The sequence below is a fragment of the Odocoileus virginianus genome, chromosome 25 (assembly GCF_023699985.2).
Source record: "Odocoileus virginianus isolate 20LAN1187 ecotype Illinois chromosome 25, Ovbor_1.2, whole genome shotgun sequence".
NCBI lineage: Eukaryota > Metazoa > Chordata > Mammalia > Artiodactyla > Cervidae > Odocoileus > Odocoileus virginianus.
Genome location: NC_069698.1, coordinates 28123703 through 28150678, shown reverse-complemented (window position 1 = coordinate 28150678; position 26976 = coordinate 28123703). Strand labels below are relative to the sequence as shown.

At 35.7% G+C, this 26976-nt stretch overlaps 1 protein-coding gene across 9 annotated transcripts in view; it reads right to left on the bottom strand.

Moving 5' to 3' along the window:
• The window catches only part of ROBO1 (roundabout guidance receptor 1), a 1227175-nt gene that overhangs the window by 43168 nt on the left and 1157031 nt on the right, over window positions 1–26976 (bottom strand). For 5 of the 9 annotated variants that reach the window (XM_070455058.1, XM_070455057.1, XM_070455062.1 and 2 more), the window contains 8 exons: window positions 23299–23420; window positions 22214–22445; window positions 21139–21260; window positions 17633–17804; window positions 13361–13558; window positions 9223–9249; window positions 7764–7806; window positions 603–757 (listed from right to left, as the gene is read on the bottom strand). In XM_070455058.1, the coding sequence (XP_070311159.1) occupies window positions 603–757; window positions 7764–7806; window positions 9223–9249; window positions 13361–13558; window positions 17633–17804; window positions 21139–21260; window positions 22214–22445; window positions 23299–23420 (1071 nt within the window). The remainder of the gene's footprint in view (window positions 1–602; window positions 758–7763; window positions 7807–9222; window positions 9250–13360; window positions 13559–17632; window positions 17805–21138; window positions 21261–22213; window positions 22446–23298; window positions 23421–26976) is intronic. The other 4 variants (XM_070455063.1, XM_070455059.1, XM_070455065.1 and 1 more) reach the window with 1 other exon arrangement.

Here is a 26976-nt window from a genome sequence, read left to right as displayed (position 1 = left end):
CATATTTCTGAACCCCAAAGACACAATTAGCATTAACACAGACATCTACAAAAGGTATATATTTCTTGTATCCTATAAAAATTTACTGTCATACAATAAAATTTTTGAATTTCAGTTAGCTTTCATTTAAAATTATTTTTGCCACCATGTAATTATTCTTATTGTTGTTGTTACTGCCATTAAAAATTGGAATCCCTCAGACTATATATTTATTGGTCTTTTGATTTGCTTTGCCCTGAAAATCTTTAAAATAAATACTATAAATAACTACAATCTACTAAAATTATAATTACACGCATTCTTATGAGGACAACTACTTCTCCATAATTTCCTTTTTCCTTATTTGCTATTTATTCTAGGATTTATATCCTCCATTCTCCCTTCACATACTGGGAAACATTTTTGGGTGCAGGGTGAGATGTGGAGATATAAGGATGGAGAACATAACTTGAATCAGGCTAATTTGCTAAACAGTGGTTCATATTTCATGAACACATTGATTAAATTTCCTTTCCAATTTAGAGAGAAAGGGAAGTTATCTCCTCATGGCCGGTTCCTAACAATGCCGAGCCTGTGTATCAAGCTATCTCTGTGCCTCTAACCTGGGCGACTATACGTGGTCAGGTTGCCATCACTATTCCCATTGCCTGCCGTGCAGCAATTGATGGAGCAATCATTGTGGTTATTCCCAGTGTTAGGCCATGTGTCTGCCAGCCACGGCTGCGTGGCAGGTTCACTGATGTTGAGAAGTCCTGGCCTAAAGAAAAAAAAAGATGTGTAAAAGCAAGTGTTATATAAGTAGCAAGTAACATTGCCTATTCAGAATTCCAACCCATTCTCCATCTTATTATCCTCACAAATAACTTGGTCAATTATGCTGAAAGATATTCTTTTTATTTTATTTTATAGACAAGGCAACAATGTAATGTTCTGAGACACACCTCAGTTTATATAGCCATTACACTGTAAACAGGCAGAGACTTAACATACTGTAGTTTCTGATGTTTTACTCCTTCTTCAGTCAGAGTGACTAAAAACCAAACACGGAATCTAAAAAGGTGGATGCTTGTATTTTTCAGTGTTTTAATAGCTTACAGAATACTCGAGTTAAGACAGTTTGCATTTCTTTTTTGACCCATTAAAAAACATGATTCTTCTCACCACTTCATTAAAAAATGGAACAAGCTGTTTACTTAAATAAAGGAGCCTTCACAGTAAGCACATTTGCATACTTTTCTCCAAAACCATGTCTCAGAGAGAGTGCATCTTGGGCTCTGTGACATTTTGTGGAGAGCCTCATCAGTGTTTCAGTCCACAGTTCTGTAAGCTTGTCAACAATTTCTGATGGTGACAATGTAAAATGCCATAAATCCTTATATAAACAAAAGAAAGCTACTGAATTAAATCTGGTAAAACAGTGATGTCCACTGTAAGATATGTGAGTGTTAATGGTTTTTTTTTTGGGGGGGGGGAACATATGTTAATCCTCTTTCACTGTACACTGGGAATGCAAAGCACATGAGCGGTTACTAATGGGAACCCTGGACCACCAGTGGCAGAGACACAGACATTAAGTTCAGCAAGGGCAGTCCTGAGGTCCTTTTCCAACCTTGACTCCGATTGGCAATTCAGCAAAAGAGGTGATGATGCAGGATATACTGTCAGATCCACAATCAACAGACCGGCACTGCAGATTCGGAAAAGATTTCCTTCATGGTTTCATTTTCTTTGTTAAAATGTAAAAACCATGCTTCTCATTTAGCTGGGAAGCAAGAACCTGACATTTAACTTGTGTGTGTGTGGAGTATGTGTGTGTGTGTGCGTGCACACTCAGTTGAGTCTGACTCTTTGAAACCCCGTGTAGTGTAGCCTAGGTTCTTCTGTCCATGGGATTCTTCAGGCAAGAATACTGGAGTGGGTTGCCATGCCATCCTCCAGGGGATCTTCCCGACCGAGGGATGGAACCTTCATCTCTTACATCTTCTGCACAGGCAAGCAGATTCTTTACCACTAGAGCTACTTGGGAAGCCCATCAGTCATTGTCGTGGTTTCTATTCTGACATAGAGTCAGCCAAGGAAACTTATCATGCAAACGATGGTTATTTAAGGAATAATTCACTTCAAATGAAAATATGGATTTATAATTTGTATATCTGTATACATATATATGTATTCATGTGTATACACGTATCTGTAATAAAAATGAATACTTACCTTTTGTTTATAATGTGTGAGGCACTGTTCTGACTTTTTTATATATATTATTAACTCCTTCTAATAATCTACAGAGTAGTTACTACTATTACCCAGATTTTACAGATTAGGAAATGGAATTGCCTGAGAGAGGTTAAGAAATGTGTTCATGGGTATAGAAAGTGAGTGAGTGGCAGAGCTGGGATTCAAATACTAGTAGGTTGTCTGTACAATCCACACTGCAAACCAGGAAGCTATAAACACATATACTGAAGAGTGATTAAATTTCTAAAAACCCTCAAACATTCCTAATAAAAGGAAGAGTGGGGAAATGTCTGAAGTCTTCAGAATATTGTTGTAAAAACTGGATAAATTCACTGTTAAAACTATTGATAAAAACACGCTTTGAAGAGCAACGTGGCTGACCTGTTAGAATTTAAAACATTTAAATGCAAGCTGTATCACAGATATCTGGAGCCTTTGAGATTGATGTTGGTTACACAAAGTCTGCATCTAGCTGTCTTTAGCTTTTCTTGTTTTCTCTTAAACCTAAATCAACTGTTATCGCTTTTGAAGTTATTAAAAATAAATCTCCATATCTGACACTGTAGAAATATTAGAGTATGTTTGAAGTACGGGTCAAGTGGAAATTTTCCACAGCCTGACTTACATGGTTCAAAAGGAATAGACGGTATTTTTATGCTACTATGATTCCCTCAGAAAAGCACTTTTAAAAGTAAACGTTTTGATATCATCAGAGGCTGAAAGAACTTTTCATATGTATGGGAGCTTTCCGACAGGAAGTGGGATTAACAATTCACGTCCTGGCATTTGGTTCAGACTTGTGTTTGGTGAAGAAGGCTGAGTCATGATTACTGGCCCATAATGAGTCTTAAAATGACATATGTATATTTCAGAGACCTCTAAGGAAGTCAAAGTCATATGTAGTTATTTTTATAATGGTGTTAGGGTCCTTAAAAACTAAAAATCTCCTAAGATATCTTTATGCATTTAAGATGATCTAATGTGTATGGGACAGATTTAGCTGTCCTACAATAAGAAATGAAGCAGAAGCAAAACACAGTGCTGGTTACAGCGATTAATAAGTGTTGAACATATTATATAATTTAATGTTACCATATTACTTATATAAATGCAATCATATTATACACATATATTCATGTAATGTTAGTTATATTTCCAGGCTAATGCATCTGAACTTTGCCTATTTCTTTCTTGTCTTCAAAAAGGTATTATTAAAGAAAGGAAGATACTAGGGCTTGCAAAAACCATATTTAACTTCCATTTTATATTAAGGGGACAGTTTTGTGGCATAAGGGAAAAGAGGACAAATGAACTTAAATAATTTGTGGCAATTACTTTCAATTCCTCTGCTCCTCTTACTCCAGATATTCTACTCACTCACTCCAAACATACCACACACACACACATGCACGCACGCACGCACACACACACACACACACAAACCTATTTGAACTCCTAAAACCACAAAATAAAATACTAGAGGGTCCCGGAGCTGAGGAAAATAGTGAAGGGGCCTAGCAACAAGGGCTGCCTACAGGCTGTCTCCTCTTTTTTTTTGACATGCTGAAGTGCTCTGAAGCCCAATAGGAAGCAAAGGATAGATCTGAAAGTGGTCAGTCCTTTAGAGAGAAGCAAGGTCTGAGTTCTGTTTCTTCTCACCTTCTGTGGCCAGGAAATGTGCTACTGGCATTCTTGATCTGGTTAGCCTGACTTTCCTACTCTCTTCTTCAGGCTTTCTCTGCTTTTTCCTGGTTTGTGCTGTCGTTTGGATTTTAGCTATCTTTGCCACCACCGCCCCCCTCCCCATGACCCCAGAATTGGAGACTGGGATATTTGAAATAAGGAAAACAAATGAAAAAAACAGTCACTTAATATTTACATGATTCTCACTGGACTAGATTGCAAGTCCTTCGTCCTTTTCAAGTTGAGAAGACGTTTCTTTGCTTAACTGTAATCCTCATTTTCACTTTTCCGTGAACAGCTAAATTCACACTTTTGAGAAACAAGAGAGTTCTCCGGTTCGCCTTCTCTCTCAATCTTCTCCTTTATCAGAGGAAGATGTCCAGGGCCCAGAATTTTCTCTCAAGTCAACAAGGACTGAACTGAAATCTTCTCACATTTATTTATTTAGTAAGCCATCCCTCTCTTCTTTAAGATACTTTTCGGTAATATTTTTCAAAGATCAATAACTCATACACTGAATTTATGGATCTAATCTAATGAATTATATTTATTGCACTACAAAAATTCATGTATTCAATTATTAATTCATAAATCACATAACCCTAGGATCTCCCATTCTACTGTGGGAAACAATCATTAAAGCCAGGAGTTAGTAAACTATTTCTATAAAGGCTCAGAGGGTAAACATTTAGGCTTTTTGAGACATATACTTTTTGTTTCAACTATTCAGCTCTGTTATTGTAGTGGGGGGAAAGCAGTCTTGGACAACATGTCAACGAGTGAGTCTGGCTGTATTTTAATAAATCTTTACTTACAATTACAGGTGGTACACCAAATTCAGAGCTGTAATTTGCTGACCCCTGATATAAGCAAAAGATAGTTGTATTACCTCATATGAGGTGCTTGGAGAAGGGACTGACAACTCACTCCAGTATCCTTGCCTGGAAAAATCCATGGACAGAGAAAGCCTGGTGGGACACAGCCCATGGGGTTGCAAAGAGTTGGACACGACTGAGCGACTAACATACACACACACACACACACATTAGGTGCTTCACTATGGTATTTCTATAGAACAAAGAGTTCATGGAGGACACAGTAGGCGAACCTCAGCAAGCTGACAAGGGGAGGAGGGACATCCTCCGGCTAATGTCATAAGGACATAAACAGAATGCAGTATTCGTGACTGTTAAGTGAGCTGACAGAGTGACTCACAGCATGTGGCACAGAGAAGTATGAAGCGGTGCAAGTCCCTGGAGGTTGTGGGTTTCATGTACATTGCCCAGTTTGGACTTGCTATTTTAAATATGGTGTGTTCAATTGAAAAATGGGATCTTCAGAGGCTCAGAGCCATGATCAATATGTATTTCAAAATTGCATTCCGGCTCCAATGGGCAAAGAGAATTAACACGGAACAGAGCTAATGAAGGCAGAGGAAGGTAAGATTGCTGGGAGTGTTTGTAATAGATCAGGTTCAGAAGATTGAAACAGAAAACAATACAATGATAGTAAAAGGAGAAAAAGGTAGGATTTAGGAAACACAGTAACAGAGGCAGGAGTGAGGATGATGACACTGTGACTTAGGTGTCATAAACCAGATGTGGCGGGAGGTCCACAGAGTGCTCACAGGACCTGGGAGGCCTGAGGGAATTCAGTGTTTAGGTATCCCTAAACATCAGAGAAGTGAGTACAGCGGTCCAACTCACTGTTCATTCTCTTACTAAACTGGATCATAGAACACACATACAACACACACATGCTCACAAATACTTACTAAACTGGATCATGGAACACACATACAACACACACACTCACATTCACAAATAGCTAGTGAGACCTCTTCCTCATGGCATTGCTGATCCTCTAAACCCTGTTCTATTTTTCCAAAGCACTCACCAACTGCTTCTACTATAGAGCTGACTTAAAAAAAAAAAAGTTTATTATTAATCTTCTATCTCCCCCACTAAATGTAAGGTTCAGAAGGACAAGAACTTGTATTGACTTTGCTCACTGGAGCTGCGTAGGCAGCTAGAACAGTGCCTGTCACATTGTAGGTATTCAATAAATAGTGTTGATGAATAAATAAATTTAAAACTGTGTATATAACTGCCATTTTGAGCCCTGACCCTAGTATCTTTATTCAACTGTTGCCTCTATAACATTCTAGCATCATTTGTCATTTGGTAAAAAGATCATTTCTATTTGGTGTTTAAAATAAATCCATTTCCCTGCTATACTATTTTTACATTCAAACGGTTAATTGTGTAGGATGATATAGGGAGCTTTCCAAATGGAACTTTGTAATTTTTCAGTCCTGCTGAAGAAAGTATCATTTGGTACTGAGCGATCCCTGGCCATCATATCCTTCTTGATAATTTGGTCTACCTAGGTTGTAAATTCCTTTAGAGCAGGAACCATACTTACATTTTATACGTGTGTGTGTGTGTGTGTGTGTGTGTGTGAGATACAACACATCTGTGTGCATGCCCATGCACAGAGGCTGGTGCAGAACACACAGAAGATGCTCAATAAGCATTTTCTGATGCTCTGATTAACGAGAAAGCTGATGTCTATAGCCGTGAATATACACATGCAGAGAGATGGTGGTACCATCAGGCATTCCAGATTTATCCATGAGAGAATGTTCTTATGCCAAAGGCTGTTTCATGAATGTCTGGGCTATGATTTAGATAGGATTTCCCTGTTTGCAAAAACATGCCCTGGTTTAATTCCTGAATCAAGTGGATTTATTCCTTTTGAAGACCTCCCTTGCTGTGGGTTCTTTCCGTGGCTGGCTTTGTTTCACAGGTATGAAAACAGGAAGCCAGCAGCAGTACCCAGAAAATAGAAGATTAGTGCTTACTGTCAACATTTTACTAAAGATGGCTAAGTTTTGTTTTTGTTTCTTTTACCATATTTTGTCATACACTAAATTCAGTGATTTTATCATCAGATGGTATGTTTCTCAGATTCAGGAATAATGTTTTATTTTTATCTTTCCCAGGAGCAACTATACTATCTAACAATACAAAGCAGGGCACTCAATAAGTTAACTGAATTTGAATTATAAAATGGCTTTGGTTGAAAAAAATTTTTTTCTTACATCCTAAGCTAGAAGTTGCTATTTTTGAAAAGAAAGAATTATCTTAGAAAATTCTGATGTTTGGCTCATGTAGCTTAAATCTTCTTTCAGCCCCTTTCAGGCGACTGTCACATCAATTTGTGATTTCTCTGTGAATATATTCAAGTTCACTGAATAATAATTACCAAAAAATCATAAATGTAGGATTGAGGTTCATTTTAATTAGAGGGGAAAAAAAATCTTCGTGTTAACAAGCTACCTAGATTCTCCTTTTATTTCAACATATTTCCCCGTGAATGGAGATTGAACTATGTTGAATTTATAACAAGAGCAAACAAACAGATGTAACCTACAACTTATGAGCTAGTGCTGTGTTCAGCAGGTTTCCAAATGAACACTTTTTCTTTGATAGTATCTGTTAACTAGCTATATTTCTTAATCTTCATAAATGCCATCACTTAATTACTTTAACTCCTTTTAATGATTTGCTAAATCAGCAAGTCTGTCTTTTCTGGTTAAAGTGCTCCCTCTGGTGTTCACTGCTCAAGATGCACCAGCTCCAATCTAAGGCATTTGTGTGTTAACATGTTTGGTTCTAAAGCAGAGCAGAATGGAGTAGTTCTCGGAGTGGTTCTAAAAGATTTAAACACATTTCACCTTTAAGTTAAACCTTTTAAGCATAGAAAGTGATGTCATCAAGGAAGACAAGAAGAAATATCTGGAAGGTCCCTTAGAATCTAAAAACCAGCAAGATAATTACCTCCCTCCACTGCTCACAGCTTCGCCTCCTCTCTGATAAGTTACTGGAATGTTACAAAAAAAAAAAAAGAACAATTAATAGACATGTTTGCATTTATACATCAAAAGCTATGACATTCAAGAGCATCTTTCTAGAATGGAATGTTTTCTCCCTTTCTACTTAGAAGCATTGCAAAAACTCATCACAGGAAATAGATTTCTGATTCAACTAAGTATTTTTTTAAAGATGGTATAGAATTAAATATGTTATTCTTATTTTCTTAGTGTGTTAACAAGTTTGAAAACTAAGGAGAAGCAAACTTCACTATATTCTTATTAAATACAATAACTATTTACACATTGTACACTTACATTCTCAGATTTCTATCTTGAATTTATTATCAGATCATGTAATTTCATGATTTTATAGAAGTGGAATATTAAATTTTGGAAAATAAAAACCTACCAGACCATTTCCCCAGAAATATGAATGAGTACCAGTAAGATGGATATAAATGTGAAAATAAACCTTTCTTTCCACACACAAAGATGTATGCCAAGTTGTGACTATTAATTAATGTGACCTATTTTTTATTGTGGTTTGAGAAAATACTTCTCATTATATTTTCATCAAACATGTATACATAGTGAAAATGTATTTTAATGCCTGTGAAAGCATTCTCAGCTTAATAAGTTATGGGTATAAAATTTAGCCATAACAAAAAAAGACTTGCACATAGTTAGTCAAGGGGTTAAGAATATTAGCTTTTCTGTAAATACAGACACATTTTTCTAAGAACAAATATGTTTCTAAAAGCTGCCAAATTCTGCTACTTAGAAGAACTCCAAACTGAGAGTCTGTTAAGGAGAGATAACTGCATCCAGTGATTATAATAACTGGATTAAAACCGAGAAGGCAGGACCACAGGTACATTTTTACTAAAGGTGATGCGAAAGAAGAGGACCCTCTTTGAAAGAAACTGAATAGAACAGAATATTAGGACTTGGACTTAGGGAAAATGAAAGTTTTATCTTTCAAATGTGCTGTATATTTTGGTTACCTTTAAGAATGCTGATTCTATGGATAGAGAATTGCTTGGGAGAGAAAATTTTGTTGGAAATCCAGAAAGCTTAAGTTAAGGGGAAAAAAATACACTGCCAAGTCTAAAATAATCAATTGATCATTAGCATGTTAAATCATGCTGAGGGCAGAAATAGTGTGCCTATCTAATGAAATACATGCAAACAAGGCTCAGATGCACTGTGGAATCATGAATAAACAACTGCATTGAAGGGATGACAAGCAACACCAACCATTTCTACTTCAAGTGCATGCCTGGCATGAGTAAATGAAGTACTGCTTCCATTGTAAGTCCTTTCCCCCCAGCTTACCGCAGAAAATGAAATAAAAACAGCAACACAATAGTATAACACATGCCGAACTAACAAAGGAAAGGAGGAGGGTAAGCGCAAATATATACCTGTTGGTGTGAAGGTAAAAGACGGGACTGAAAAATCAAAACAAAATATAAACCAGTTATTAAGCTGAAGAGAGAAAGGGAACATATCACATTAGTATAAATCAAGCAGACAGCTGAACATAAAACAAATGTAAATAACTAAGCCAGTAGTTCTGACACTCTTGATATGTGAATAAACCCAAATCTGAGGGTAAAAAAGAAGCTTGTCTCTGCAGGTACCATTTCGAAGCGTCTGACATTCTAGGACGGGGGGGAGCGGGGAGGACTGTGCTGGCTTAGCCTGTGGATGACCCCTGCTTTTAGTAATAGAGACTTAGTTCATGGCTTTAGTACCGACAGGAATCCTCTACTATTAATCATTTCCGAACAGTGGATAATGGGTTCTTAAACAAGTATTATCAGGGTCTTGCCTACCCTTATCTAGAAATCTGAAAGTAAATGCTTATTAAAGTGGACTAACTAATATAATAGGTGCACTTGAGCATCCATCACCTGGAGAGAGACAGTGATACAGACAGGGGGAAGGAGACAGCGAATGATATAAAGACAGAAAGAAAGGCAGAAAGAAGACCAAAGGAAGAAGAAAGGAAAAATGCCGAAAGAAAAGGAGGGAGGGGAGAAGGGAGGGAAGAAGATAGATAGAAAGGAAGAAAGAAAAGGGAAGGAAGAAAGAAAGCAAGCGAAGAAAGAACTGCAACAAAGAAAACCATCAAACTGAACTGTTTCGCTGGCAAGAAATGCCTGATGCCTTAGCATAAAGAGTGTATTGCTACATTTCTAGCATCATAGAAATTGGTGAATGGACAGAATACATAGGGGGTTTTAACTTTAATTCTGCTATTATAGTTTATACCTAGAAGCTTTCTAGAAGTAGGCTGAGCATTTTAAAAAAATAGCACACCAAAAGCTAAACAATAGAACAATAATGCTCTGAAAATCTTCACTCTTTGCAGTCATAAATCTAGATTAAATCAATAATGCCTGAAATTGAACTGCAGACCTCAAAAGTGGCATCCTTGCCTCCCCCACTTGTCCTATCTTCTCCCATTCCTGGCTGTTGGATAACACCAGAGTTATTTCCATGACATTTCACAGAGGGAGGAGGCTGACTTTTTTTCCCCCAAGCTCTTCACATTAATTTAAAGTAAACACTGCCCTGGTAAAGAAAGCAAGAGAACCTACATTACTCTTTGAAGACTAAAATTTGCTTTTAAGAAATCCTTAACACACACAAACTAGAATACTGATTACTTATCATGGATCAAAAAGCTGCCAAAAATGTATTTTCCACTTCATATTTGAACGTCTACAAGAAATTTACTTTAGGATTAGAGCACTGGGGTTGCAGACTTGAATGCCATAGCATCTTTTACAACTGTCACTTCTTACCAAACCATTTTATCTCTGAGCATACTAGGAAGAAAAAAAAAAACCAAAATCCTCAATGCTGGGGATCCAGTTTATATACTGTCTTCTTCCGCTACATAGCAGTCTCTGTCTTAAGAATTCTATTGTGCTGTCTTTCAGTCAGGTCTTTTTAGAGAGTCAGTGTAATTTAGCTACAATCAAAAATTCAGAGCAATAGTAACTTGTCCTCATAAAAAATATAAAAGACATACATTTGAAAGTAAAGGTACTCAAGCAAGAATGGAGTGCCTGAACATTAATTTGCAATCACAAGGACACAGGGAAAAAAATGAAAGGTCCTTGTCAGTACTCTTAGCCAACTGCTAACCTCAGTTTAAGGAATGGAAGAAGAGATGAAAAGAGGTCATCTAAATGAGATTTTTACAGCTGGCTCAACAAAGGACAACTTAATTCTCAAAGCTTCCAGTAATAAAATAAATCATTTTATCTAGTGATGCTGGTATACTATGTGGACAAAGGGAACAAGCAGAGGAAATACCTACAGATAAATGTAGGGGGAAATTATGTTAAAAATGCTCGCTATTACCCAAAGTCATACTCTGGCCTGATGTTTCATAGGGCAGTAGGTTCTTTCACATTGATTTCTTTTAAATATTTCACTTCCTTTTTTCTTAGGATGACCAGCATTGTTTCGGGCACAGTCAATTTAAGATTTCAGAATTCACTTTTTAAAATTGCACAGAACCAGAAATATGAAAAAGTGCCAAAAAGGCAAGGTGAGGAAAGCAGAATCAAATGCTCACCAATTACATTTGTGATTATGTTCTATGATTTCTGCTTAACACAAGCTAGTTAAAAGGACAATATTAGTGTAATAGGTTTTGCAGAAAGAGCACATAGGCATTTCCCAGCATGCTTGAAGAGCATTAGTAAGGGAAAAGAAACATTTCAGAAGGGAAGAAGGTTTCATGTCACATTTAGGCTTCAAGACTAGAGAGAGCATTCCACTGTTACAACTGCATAGCTATCACACACCTGGCAATAAAAATTACAAAATTCCTGGAAATTCAAAAGATTCTATATCTAGATGTTCATCAGTCACTTTTCCTCATTCAAATGGGATTTCAAAGCACAATTCCCAGCAGCCCACCTGTGCCCTGCTCCACAACACACAGACACCCACAAACTCCTTCTCTGCCTTATTTTTTGGGCAAAGGTTTTATACGGTAATGCGTGGCCCTGACACTGTTCTTTGAATGTGTGATGAGCACCCAGTCTCTTCACAGTAACCTCTAAGCCCCCATTTTCCATTTCACAGGCAGGGATACTGACATTTTTGCTTTAATATTGACATAGGACACATATCTGAAAAAAACATATTTAAGGATGATAATGCTAAGGCAAATGTATGTACATAAGGAGACTGCTATGGAGCCACGGGCCAGAGGCACGTTCATCGATTTTCACAGTGTGGGTGATGAATTTGTGTTGACTCTCTCTTGTCAAGACCCCTTGTGACCAAGAGCACAAATATTTTAGACTGTTGTCTCAGACTGTTTCACAAGCTCAGAGGGATAGTCAATAGAACTTTTCACTGAGGAAAGGTTTAACTAGCACTAATAAATTCTGACTTTGCCATATCATTGCTCAGAGAAACGGCATGGCCAAGCTGTGTGGGAAATGTTCACTTAGGAAATGCGTAGATAATTTTTTTTTAAACGAGGGTGACGGTGGGAGTGAGTATTTACTAGTCATCCTCTTTAAATCTGCTTTGCAGCAAAAGTGTTGTCTTAGACTTATAGACCCTATAACTCGGGTGGATGTATACCCTGTCATCCAAAAACCAAGACAATTTTGAGACCCAAAGGAGCACTGTCAATAATTTAGTTGGACTAAAGACATAAAGTGGGCCTGTGGGCTGAAAACTTACAATCACCCTGTTGACAGCCCAGAGTTGATGAAGATATTTGACGAGAGAAGGGGAAAAGGATTATCTGTCTGAGAGTGATAAGAAACTCATCAGGAAATGAAAAATATGAACCACCAATCTGCAGACTTTGAGACTATGTGGCAGAAGTGTCTGCAAATTCCTCAGCTTATTTGGCTCATCCATAAAACTGTAAATAATTTTAGCCAAATAAACTTTGTCTTCTAAACTGCAGATACATTTTTAACAAAATCATCATTGTCCATCAACAGTATATACATAGTCAGCTCTACAACTTTAAACATAACAATAAAAAAGTACTAAGTGTTCTCTCTCTGCAAACTGAAGCACATTATTCACTCAAGCATTCCATATTCATTAAGAAACAATTATTTTATAAATAATCAGAAATATAATTATTTATAAACAATCTCTTTTGCTTCACAAAGGGGAACGGTGCTCCTTTTAAAGCTATATGACAGTCCAAAGCTTGGATTTATAATTCCTGAGACATGGAGATTACAAATTTTCCTACAGGAAATCAATAAAGTAATTCCCTAAGAGAACAAAGGAATGGTATCATAAGCAAGTGTAGACCTACACTAAAATGTATTTTAAAGAAATTGAGCCTGAAACAGGTAAGTCCTATTTTAGTACTGATATCCAAGTGGAGTTTATACGTAGATATTGCAATAAAATAAAAGCAGTTTTGCAAATTTTTATATGTTAAAATAATTAATATAGGATACAAATATATATAATCAAGAATAACTTAGAGTCATATATTGAAATCAAGAGCTATATGAACATGGTAAAATATGAAAAATTTAGGAAAGGTAATACCTTTTCTGATACCCGCATAAGTACTAGTCAGCCCATTTCTCTTCTTTCGGTGTCGATAGAGCCAGATGCTAAAAACCATAAGGATGATCCAACAGGCAGCCCCAATTCCTGCGATGAAAGCCGGCTGCTTCACTACGTCTGAGATCTGCTGAGCAAGGCTGACTTGGTCCTCGGGTGACACAGGATTTCCATGAGAATCTGAAAAGGCCATCTTTGGGTTCATTCAGGTTTAAAACTCAGTGAGACAATAAGCACATGCTTATATACATAAAATAGCCATCATTATGTTGTTAATTTTTGGACAATAATTTCTGCTTTTCATTGCAACAGGTACCATTGTCAGTTAAAAGAGTTCACGAGATTTGGGGCTAGATTATATTCACTTTATATTGATTTGAATTCAAAACAAATATAATGATTTTATGGAATATATTTAAAAACAAAGATAACAGCCCACAATTTCTATGTTTTACTCCAGAAAACTGCAGTTCACTGATGGGATTTTAAGTGCAAACTGAGATAAAATATAAATTACACTTCTAAAAAGTGAAATACTTTAACCCAAGAATACAAATAAAGAGTACTGAATGGTTGTTGTTTAGTTGCGAAGTTGTATCCGACTCTTTTGGGGCCCCATGGACTGTGTGTGTGCGTGTGTGTGTGTGGTGTGCATCTCGTCTCCCCCACCCTTGAATAGTCCTAACTACCTAAGTCCTAATTAACTAAGACTCCTAACTACCTCAGAAAAAGATTATTTAAAACTATGTTCAGAAGGGTCTATAAAAATTCAGGATCATTAAAAACCAATGAAAAACTGAGATTATGTTATCATTGAAAGAACTATGAAAAAGTCTGTTTTTTAAAAAAAAAAATGGAATTTTTATTTTTATGTTTCTGGCCACACAATGTGCCTTGTGGGATCTTAGTTCCCCAGCCAGGGCTTAAACCTGAGCCCTCAGCAGTGACAATGCAGAGTTCTAACCACTGATCTGCCATGGAACTCTTAAAGAAAACTTCCCTTTAAAATAATAACCATGGCCAGAGACAGCTATAAAAACATTAAATATGGACAAGACGATCAAGTGTTATGAATAGTCGAAAAGGCTCCTATTTTCTCTCAGCTATTTTGATTCAAGAATTTAAGATTGGTGGAATTATGGTTATTAAAATTCACTTAGTTCCCATTTATGTTTCAGCCTAAGAGACTCATTGCTCAAGCCCACCATTTTACCAAGTCACACAGAGCAATCTGCAAAGTCTATAGAAGTCTGAAAGCTGTTCTTCTATCATCAAGGAATAACCTACTTTGTGGGCATTAAGAGATATCAATGCTGAGGATGCCCTGTGGCAGAATTCTTACTATCTGTAAGAATTACTTACTATCTGTATCTGTACTCTTAACATTCTTGCCCTACAACATCTGGTCAAACGGGAAGTTGTGTGCCTATTTCATTAGAATTGGTGCTTTCTTACAATTGTTAAATCATTTGACTCTAAAATTGTTCTGCTAAACCACCTGCTTTAAAGTAGAAACATTTGTTCCAGTCCAAAACTCTTTTTTTTTTCCCAGAAAAATAACTGGAATAACTCATTGTTTATGAATAATATTTCTCAAATACAAAAAGTACAGATTTTTTTTTTCTTATTAAAAGATATTGCTTTCTGATAAGACACTGGCAGGTAAAATAAATAGCATCCAAGGCTAAGGAAACAACCTTAGGAAAATAGCCTTTTCTACATAGGGCTAAATTGCTACTCATGTTGTGTATGGGTGTGTTTTTTATTTGCTTTCTTCTTAAACAGAATTCCAGATTCATTCTATGGAGGGTCAAGGCTGAAAAATCTATTTTCACAAGCAGTTGCTGTCACCCTGCCTTCAACTGTTTCTTGACTGAAAGTTTCATTTCATGTTCCAGACTCTTTTATCCATGGTTATCCTAAGAGCACTTCATCCTCTGAAAGTTCACCAGCCTGATCTATTCTTTTTATTTCTAATACACCCTTTATATCTGTTAGGTTTATAGATTTCATGGCTATTTGTGCAAAGTTAAGTTGGGTGGCTTCAGATTTTATGAAGACAGCTAAGAGGGGTTCCATGCAGACGACCAGATGGGCTTAGCAGAATCAAGTGTGGTGTGACTAATGAATTAAAATGGCCCTTCCATATCTCAGTCTTTGTCTCACTGCAGCTGAGCCTACATTAAGACATGGAAAACTGGAACACATTTATAATTTCAAGAAAACCAATTTGATCCTTAAATCCTATGATTTAAATCTTAAATAAATAAAGTTACACATGGTCCTTTTTTCCAATTCATTTTTGAAAACCCAGAACTAGAAGTCATATATTATTTAAAAAATAGGCAAATGACATGACAATGTACAGGGTCATTGCCATGTAACTTTTAGTTTTAGTAAGTTAATACTAACTTTTCATAAAACTAGGCAACTATGTGAGTAAAAAGACCTATGCTTAGACTGTTTTCTCCCTTATCTTAGGTAATACTATAATAGATGCATTGAGCAATTTTTAAAAAATTGTTTTCTATACTGCTTAAAAATTTGGAATAAATGAACCAGAAATAAAACCATGAAGCTATCTTTTTTTTTTTTTTTTGGTTTAAAAGTTGTGCATATTATAATCTCTGCTGGAAAAAAAAAAAGTGTTAAAGGTAAAAGATATTCTCAGAATTAAATTCTGGCCCAGGTCTGCAGCAGAGGCAACAAGCTCTCCACTAGAGGCTTGAATGGTTCTCTCATAGCATAGAGCTCCCAGGGGGGAACTCCCTAGCCAGTGTCTTGATTTTGCAGTGTTCCCATTCATCTGCTTGGAATCACAAAACCAAGCTCTATTCAGCAGCGACGTGCAGTTTCCATTTAAACCTTGCCCCACGCTGTATGTGTGTTCTCTTCCTTTCTGCTGGCCCAGGGTCAACCCTGGAAGCCGCATCAATCTGAGACTCTCCATCGCTGGACTTCAGGTGGACTCCGTGTCACTTTACCGAAATTCTGCAAGTGTATCTGGTACAGCAGATGGTATTCTCTTGACAGCAGAACATCAACGACAGTTTCCAAATTGAATGTAAAGTTCCTTATGTACAGCAACAAAGTTTATTAAAAGTAGAATGTTTCTTAATTTTTTTCTGAGGCAATTTCTAGGATGTCATCAATATTACCAACATGAAAAATTACTATGTACTTATTTGTGATATACGAAGATTCATGTATCTGATTCTTTTTCATAATTTAGCAACTGACATCAAATACTACTAATGCTTAATTTCTGATCTGGAAGGAACAAAGTCGACTATATGCTTCTCAGTATCATGAAATTTAAATATCATCTCGTAACATCTCTTAACACCTTTTCTCTCCCTTCCATTTACAATTTTGTTGCTGTTTCTTTGTTGTTGTTGTTTCTTTTAGATTTGACTATACCATTTGATAAATTTGAATTTTATGCTTATGTCGCTATAATGAAGTATGGCAACTAAGTGTTCCGCCAGTGTTTTATTCCTCTAACTAGTTTTGAAGCACATTGTATTTTTAACTTTCTAAGTAACTAGCATTTACCATATTTCAATGCTCTTCAACATCTCAGTCTATCTTTTGTTATCACATGCAATTTTAAATAGACAAAAATGGTAAATATAAATTGCATATTTCTCTAAACTTTCAATACTTAGTTTAAGTTTTGCATAGAAATATTTTTTTTTTTTACCCAAACCACATCTTTCCTGTTCCCCGAGGTATCCTTTGTTGTTTTTTAGTTGCTAAATCCTGTCCTACTCTTTTGTGACCCCATGGACTGTCAGGCTCCTCTGTGCAAGGGATTCTCCAGGCAAGAATACTGGAGTGGGTTGCCATTTCCTTCTCCAGGGGATCTTTCCTACCCAGGGATCGAACGTGGGTCTCCTGCATTGCAGACAGATTCTTTACCATGGAGATACCAGGAAAGCCAAGGGGGTATCACTGGTGCTCAATTAAGAATATTTGTTAAACAGATGGAAGAAAATTCAATAGGGCAGAATAAGCATGATACTGAATATTTAGTCTTTTGCTCAAAATACCATTTAAAATGTTTGTTCGGATAAGTTTAAATTTAGCTGTGATATTACAGACAGATAAAACAAAGCTAACAATCTTATTTTTGTAATTCTATTGCCTCATTCCATAGTCTGCAACTTGCACTGGTTGCCTCCACTACAAAAAAGAAACGGAGGACAATGGGTACAGTGATGTCTTTCCAACCAGATCTGCACTGGCACTCACCTAACTGGATGAACTGTGGCTCGCTCTTCACCCCTGACCCGGCCCCCGTGCTGGCTGCCACCTCTACACTGTATCGGATCCCAGGAACCAGTGAGGGAATAACCACAGAAAAGGTGGAACCATCGACTGTCTTGTTTATATGGTATCGCGTTTCATTGCCCAGACACCAAACCTGTAAGAAGAGCACAAGAGTTAATGTAAGTTAACATAAAGATCAACATAGTATTGTGGTTTTAGACCTAGACAGAGTTTAGATCTATTATGAACTTAATATAGGAAGTTTCAAAAGTCATTTTCCCCTAGATCTAGTTCTGAGAAGATGCTTCTTGTCAAACTTCATGTTAGTAGTACGTTAAAAACTTCTCTGAACTTTCTTGTACACTCGTAAAGGATTATATGAAGTGATTCTACAAATGTAGACGATTATATCAGGTGAATCTACAAATGATTCTACAAAGACCCTGGTTCTTATCAACGCTTATCAACAGGATTTGCTTTAAAAAAAAACAAAAAACACCTAGGTATTATACTCCAGAAAAAGATAAGAGGAACTTGCAAAAACCTGTATATATCCAAATAAAGAACAGTAACTTAAACCTATCATCATTAAGTATCTGCATTTCTACTATAGACCAGGCATAATACCAGATATCACAAAACAAAAATGAGTGTCTAATATTTTATTTCAACACTTCTCTGGGATAAAATTACCTGGTGCTGTCACAGCGCCATTGCTTTTTATGTCAAAACCAAGAAGCAGTTGATTTAAAGAGAGAGTTTCTGAATAATCTAAACTATCTTGGCATAAACATGGTTTTTAAAAATAAAACAAGGACATGTTTAGCACATGGAACTCTGCTCAATGTTATGTGGCAGCTTGGAAGGCAGGCGGGTTTGGAGGAGAACGGATACATGTGTATGTATGACTGAGTCCCTTGGCTGTTCCCCTGAAACTATCACAACATTGTTAACTGGCTATACCCCAATACAAAATAAAAAGTTCATAGTAAATAAAGAGATGGAGCCAGGACCTATTACAGAAGTCTTTTCCTGAAATATGTGTTTCAGACCACCAAGACCTAAAAAATAAATAAAACTGAACATAAAGAGTAAGGATCATCCTAAGATTTATTCCATCTATAGGATGTTGAACTATTATCAATGAAAGAAAAATAGCACTCTGATCTTGTATTTATGCCAATATTAATCAGTTTTTGATAAAAATACAAGATCCTAATAACAATACATATTTGATTTGAAAGAAAAATATTCTAATAAGAAAATTATTGTATTTTTCATTAACTTTGATGATATTTGTGGTAAGAAATTATTTTTAGGAAATTAAGATTTCCGAACTATGCTATAATCCTTAAATTTCTCTAAAGGATTATTGAATTATTAGAGTAATCTTTTGCAATGTTGTTGATCTTGGATATGATGCATGACAGTATCTGGACTCAATTTCTATAAGAAAATGATCCATGCAATAGTAAAACATGCTCTGTATTCTTTATGATGTCCTCAAGCAAGATGCAGGATTATTTTCAAGTAGCCTATTGTTTAAACTGTAATAGGAAATGGGATTTAAAATGAATCTAAGAATGTCAGTGTCCTCTTTCACATGGGCAAAAATCTTTTTTGCTTTGAAAGTTAATATTATTTTAATATAGTTTCAATGCATAATACCAACAAATGGTCAGACTCTATACCAGGGTCTGATCATTTGGAAATAAAGAGTCCTTTGTGATTTTTTTCCCCCAATTACATTACACAGCTGAACCAAAGCCACAAACTGATTTTGTACCAGTCAATCAGGTTGTGAAAGGCATTTTATTATTTTAAATTGACCATGAAGTTAAATGAAATCCACCCTTTCTCATTTCTTTAGGAGAGAAATGAGTTTTGACTCTTAGGGGAAAATGCCTACATTAACACAATTTTGCTTGAGAGCTTAGACATCGCCTTATTCTATATGCTTAAAAATCTCTATAACAATTTATTTTTCCAGTCTGAACCATAGCATCCCAGTATTGAAATAATCTTAAAACTCATGAGAAAGTTCTTCAAAGTGTAGAGACTCTTACCTATTAATCACTCAATTAGAGTAGGAGATCTAATTTCAAATACCCTAAAATACACACAGTACAGTATTTTAAATACTTTAAAAAAAATGTCACCCCTTTAAATTTATACATAAATTCATAAAGAGGTTTTTAGTTTGTTTTTAAAAGTTATTTTAAAATAAAATGTTATACCTAAAATTAAGCTCAGTATATTTGGCCATTGTACAAATTATTTTGGTACTCAGAAGTATATTTATGGTCTTTATTTGGGCCTTACCCAAAAGTACATATCAAAATCACCTGGAAAGATCTACCAAAGTATATAAACAAGGGCCTTATTATCGATACTGAATCAGAATCTTTCAGAATGGTGGCCATATACCTATATTTGGAAAATGATTCCCTAAGTAATTCTGATGTTAGCAAGCAATAACCTGTAGAACGTAAACATGTATTTCCTTTCTTACCGTCAATTTCATATCAATAGAAACAGGTAAGTTTTCACATTTATGAGGCAATTCAGTAAATATAATTCAACTGGTAACTAGAAAAATACTGAGGTACCATGGACATATAAGGCACTGTCTATAGAAATATACATTTTGTAGTTAAAAGGTTTTCTAGTATGTAATATGTTTACATACATATTGAAAACATACAAGTGAAATTTAATCTCTTGTGTGACTTCCCTAATTCAATCTATCATTTAATCATTTAACATAGCTCATTAAGACTGTGCTATAATGCTTATTCATTAATAGGATAAATCTCATGTCCCTAACTTAATTTTATTCTACTCTGGCATGCTTGAATATATTTGCTTGAAATTAATCTAGGTAAGCCTTTCTAAATTCAATGATTAGACATGATTAACTTCACAGGTAAAAGTAAATATTTAGAATCATTGAATTAAATTACTTTCAATATATCATATGTTTTAAAAATTTCATTCAAACATATATGGAAATTTAAAATTGAATTTCCTCTGAGACATAAAATTTTGTTTAGAGATGCTGAAAGATGAAAATAAATTTATTAAAAAATTTTTAGGCACACTAAAAATAATTTTTCCAACTTAACTCCAATGTTACAAAATTCCAAATGTGTTGAAAGAAACAAAGAAACCATATCTGATACAATTCCGTGGGGCAAACTAATTCTGCAAATGCATTTAAGCTGGATGGGGGGGGGGGGGGGGGCCAGAAATTTTGATTAGCCTTTACATGTGTTGTTTGTGTGAGCACCTATATATACTATGAACAGGTAAATACTCTCTTTTAAATTATTTTTTGTTTCAAACTGCTTAAGAAAAAAGTATTTCACAATTATTGACTAAACAAAGTATTTAAAAAATAATTTATGTTGCTGTGCCTACCAGCAGATGGCGCCAAATATCCATGACCAATATAACCAAGTTTGCTTTTTTACTATACATGTACTTACCTTATACTCTTGGACCATTCCATTTTGATTATCTTCAGGAGGTGGTTGCCAGCTAACCAGAATTGCAGTTCCATTTCCATCATTCTTTGATACAGTTACACTTTGAGGTGGGGCACTGGGTGCTATTAAATTGTTTTAAAGAGCAGGTTTATAAATAAGCATACTAGAAAACATTGAAAGCAGGCATTTAAACCATTAAACAAAACATAGAAAGTTTATGACTATATATATATATGTGTATATATATATAGTTTTTAAAGATATATCTCATCCAAGTCTGATTAGTCCCAAACTATTTAAATTTTTCCTCAACACAGCTAACCTATTGTTACTGTGAATTTTCTACAACCAAAGTGATATATATAATCTCCACAAAACATTCCAGGAGAATTCCTCTCTCTCCTACCATAGTCCCATGTTCTCCCTAAAATGTTCAGAAGTATAAACACTAACCATCCATGACAATAACTGTATTATAATTTATTGTAATCAAAGGAACAATTAAGGAACAATTCTTGTTATTTTTAAAGATTATACTTGTGATATGTAACTTGTAAACTTTATGTAAATACTAATTTTAATTTCCAGTTATACAGTGGCTAAACATACTGGTTTGTGTAGAGCTGAGGGGTTTCTAGGGACATGAGCCATAAAATGTTAATCCCAGTAGGTCCTGGGCAAACCAAGACATTACTCACTTTATTTACAAATCATCACTCAAAGTAACATTTGATAAATGAATGAAAAAATTAATGGAAAGGCAAGCAAATTGAGGATAATTACATCTTTAAATGTGAATTTTAGTTCTGAATAATTAGATATATCCAAGATATGTCATTAAGTAATACAATGTACACATTTGCACATTTTTATATAGGCCACTTTTAAAGCAAGTCAAGTATTACAGACTTTGGTTTTTAGTAGTTCTAATTAAATAACTTCTATTAACAAAATATAATGCTCACTACCAAGACAATTAATAATGTCACTATTACCATTAAAAATTTTCAATTAAGTTAATAAAAGTAATGAAAGTTTTACAATGCATAGTCATCACACATTTCATTATACTTGCCTTCTTCTAGGGTTTTGGCAAATTTAATTTCACTATCTGCTCCTTGAAATTCATTAAAAAAAGGACGAGCCTTAATTTCATAGTTGACTCCTTTTTTGAGATCAGGGATAACCACACTATTTTTGGTTGGGGTCCTCACTTCAAAAACTAACCACTCGGATTCACCATGGTTGGCTCCAGACGGGCGGTAAAGAACTTTGTATCCTTGAATATACTGAGACTGTTGGTCCACCTATTACAATGACAGAAAAAATGCAATCACTCATGCCTTCCATTGACTTTTTAGAAAATCATGAAAATTAATGTGACAAAAGGCAAAAAAGTTCTATCTGGCTTCTTCTCACAGTTTTCTAGTCTATATGAAGTAGAATATGAAAAACAAATCACTATCTTTTGTAATCTGTCCACTTCTCCAGCCTAATGCATAATATGAGCTATTAATTTCTATGCTTCATGCAGAAATATGGTGCGCTATGGCAGTGCTCTGGTAGACATCGAGAGATAAGTCAGTGTCAAGGGGATGAGGACACAAGTGTTTTCCATTTTCTAATTTTAAAAGACTACTTAATGCGATTTAGAAATAGTTCTCAATGAAAACTTTTCATATGTTAATAATTCCATAAGTTAGATACACTCTTTTGAAGAGTGTTAGGAATATATAGCTTGTTTCCTTTGAGACTGGTAAAGTTCACTGTGTTTTTAGGCACTCAATCCTGTCTGACTCTTCGCTATCCCATAGATCACAGCCCGCTAGGCTCCTCTGTCCATGGGATTCTCCAGGCAAGAATACAGGAGTGGGCTGCCATGCCCTCCTCCAGGGGATCTTGCCAACCCAGTTCACTACTGCAGCACAATATAAAATACATGCAAGATAACATTTTTCTCTGTTTAAAACTATTTCATAGCTATCACAACAAACAATGTTTACATTATAAAATTACCATTGGTGGGGAAGTAAGGAACAGATGTATATAATTTAACTATCTGTTATATATATATATGTATATTTTTCGTATAATGATCTCCAAAAAGTCATCTGCTTATTAAAACTGAGAACAAATATTACAACAGCAACAACGACTCACTGTCCAGTGCACTTCGATTGAAGAGGAGGAAAGGATGGTGGGGTTGTGGAGATGCAGAACAACATTTCCCAGTTCTCGCTGGACCTGCTTGTGATCCACCCCCTGACTGGTCGGGGGAACATCTGCAACAATCCCAGAAGACTGTGTCAAAGCCTAGGCAATGTTTCTGACTTGAATAAAAGCATGGGGAAACAATCCTTTCATTCATAGAAAAATCTCAGAAAAGAAGAATCATTCCAACTGTGAAGAATAATTCCAATCTGTGCTACAGAAGAAAATAGGAACAACTTAACCTTTTTACTAGAATCAGGAGGACACGGCATACAGAGAGAGATAACAAGCAGAGGGCATATAGAAAGCAAAACAGAGCAGGTGGCAAAAATAACAATGGCAAACAGCAGTGTTTGACAGCTCCTCCTAATCATGTAATGATCGCTTTCTTGCCTAGGATGAACGGCTTAGTGCAATCCCCTCTGAGTTTGCTACAGAACCTTCTGTAGCGATCCTAACTATGCAAGAAAGGAGATATCCAGGTTTTGTAATGCAGTAGATGAGTAACGAAGAGAATGGAAACACCTAAGTGAAAAGCAAGCACAAAAAGAAATAAGACACTCCTCATCTTATATGATAAACCTGGATATCTTTCCAAACAAGATATAAGTTAGTGGTTATAAAATGGGGTATGGAAACCATCAACAGGATAGGATGGAATAAATCTGATGAGAAAAGAGTACTTAACATCTATTTAATTGATGGTTGCTTTACTTTAATTATTGTAGCCCTGTCAAAAAGGTTCAATAAAGAGCTTTAAATCTCAAAAATAGCAACATTTTTAGAAAGGAGACCAAGAATATAGTAATAATTAAAACCGCTACTAGTGTTCATGTATGTTGGATTTTTTTTCCCAACAAAGAAGTATTTTTGCTAAACTTACTAAAAAGTCTGTACTTGATAAAAGTTGCCTGTTTCTACAGAGATTTTCTAAATACAGATGCTTTGCTTTGTTTACATTAGTATGAACAAGAGAAGAAAATCAATACTTTTATATCCAGAATCATCCTTCTCAAATACTGTATTTTGGTACAAATATTCTAGACTATTTTCCATCTCATAAGCAACAGAAACAAGAATTTTAGTTTTATGATTAATTAAAGAACTGAGTTCAGATAGAAAACAAAAACATGGATACTAAAAGTGAGATCAGTTATCTGGGAAAATAATTTTAAAAAGAGTGGATATATGCATTTGTATAACTGACTCACTTGCTATACACTTGAAACTAACACAACACTGTAAATCAACTATACTTCAAAAAAAATTTTTACAAATGAGGTTGGTAAGTATCTTTGATGGAGTTCAGGGAAGGCAGGCAAATGAAAGAGACGACAGATCAAGAGTCCTATTCAAGAATCTTTGATGTAAAATCTTGATTTTATACACATACACACATATATATATACACACACACACTGAGCCACTGACATAAACTTATAAATAAGCAAAATGAGAAAAACTGAGTTTTGGCTTCTCATACTTTATCATACATTAGGAATAGCTTTGGCTTACCTTGGTCTTCAGGCCACAGACTATAGATAGAAAATACTTGATTGTAAGTTTTCCATCTCAGGTATATTCCCCTACTCAGGTATATTTCCCTACTAGTCTCCATTGCTCGTAGAACTTAATTACCATCTATCTCTAGGGTAACAGTGGCATTCACGGACAGAATTGGCAACTCCCCAACTCAGCCGCTTGACAGCTATGTAACACTGGGAAGATTTTGTAACCTCACTATTTTTCAGTTACCTCATCTGTCAAATGGCAGTATCAGTGGAAGTCATTTTGGAGTGTTTTTGTGAGAACTGAATTTCTTAAGGCATATAGAGTCCTTTTGTTGAAGGGAGGGATTGGGTCCATTTTTATGAACCCAGAATACCTAGCACAATGACATACATATAGAATGTGTTTAATTAACATGAGTTGAGCTGAAGTGAATTATTGTATGGAACACATACACATATTATACATATTAGCTTCTAAAAATGCTCTCTCATATGTAAGATTCCATCCTCAGAGAAATTGTCTGCCTTCTAGGAAGTATCTTCAAACATGTCAGTAATCATTTTTAAAGGTAACTACTATAATTTGCATGACAATCTCTAATTTCTCTGGTTGAGGTAACCTTGCTAGTTAATCCTCTCATGAAAGTTTCTAGATTCTCTTGCCTACTGTAACCATCCTGGAAATAGAACATTATTTCAGAAAATTCCTCACAAGAAAGAAAAATAGAAAGTAATGTTTAACAGTGCAATATTGAGGCATTTATTAATTGGTCTCTTTGTTGTTCTTATTTTCCTTCTCCTCCTGAAAGAAGTGTATTATGATGTAAAAGGTCTTTCCAACATTCAGAATCAAACTTGGAGGAAATCTTAGATATGATTTTACCCCTGCCATTTCCCCAGTATTGGAATTTCCTAAACACGATCTTTGAGGGTGGGATTATTCAGGTCCCATATCATTATTTACAATAATGGGTCTCTTATTACCTAGAGACCTAGCCTGTACAGGTATCCTGTACATTCTGTGTCTGTGTACACATTCTTTAAAAGACAGGATTCAAGAATGTCGTGTGGACAGAATGTAGATAAAGAATAGTATTAACAGTGGCAACAACCACCTTCATTTCAGCAATGTCTCCAATCCCCCCACCCCACCTGCTAGCTGCTCATATCATCTCCCTCGCATTATCAAATCTTATATTTGAGAGAGCACATTTTGATTACCCTGGGATAGGGTTACTGTGACATTAGTCTACCTGACTCCTGAACAGGAAACTATGCCCTATATATGCGCAACTTTAATTTATGACCCAGTTTATTCATAGGAATCTCCACTTGGGGAAGACGTTCTTGCAAGCATGCTGCAGAAGCAGTTAAAGAAGTTACGCTGGGATTTCCTTGGTGGTCCAGTGGTTAACAATCTGTGCTCCCAATGTGGTGGCCAGGTCTGAGCCCTGGTCAGGGACCTAGATCTCATATGACACAACTAAGTGTTTGAATGCCACAACTAAAGATCCCATGTGAACCTAAGACCTAATGCAGCCAAATCAATCAACCAGTCCATCAATACTAAAAAGAAAAATTATGAAAACAAGAAGCTTGCCTGCTTCTTCTGAATCAATTTCCAACAAGTCTTTCCTGAATTCCTTCCACCTCGGCTCTTCCCCAACTGCTTACGCATTCTGTTTCTCTCAATTGGATTTTCCCAGGTTCTTCCCAGGCTCCTGCTATGGTCTGACTCAGCTCAGTTTCACTGTGTCTCAAAAGCCATTTAAAACTAGACAGTGAAATCTGCCTCAGTGTTAACTTCCATTCGCTGGTCTTATTTAGTTGCCTGGAGTTAGTAGAAGCATATCTTGCTCACACACAAGTCTCTTAAAATATTAAAGAAAAAAAAATATCAAGTCTAGTCTAACTTTATTATTTTGGGGGATATTTTTTGTGCCAAGTTCTGGATTTTTTTTTTTTCCAGTGATAAGAATTTTAGCTTTCAATGCAGCCTCCCCAACCATCCTCGTCTTCCTCTTAAATATCTTAAAATTCTACCTGAAATTGTAGTGCTCAAAAAAGAACACATTACTCTATTCGTGATCTGACCAGTTCAGATTTTGCTCTGATT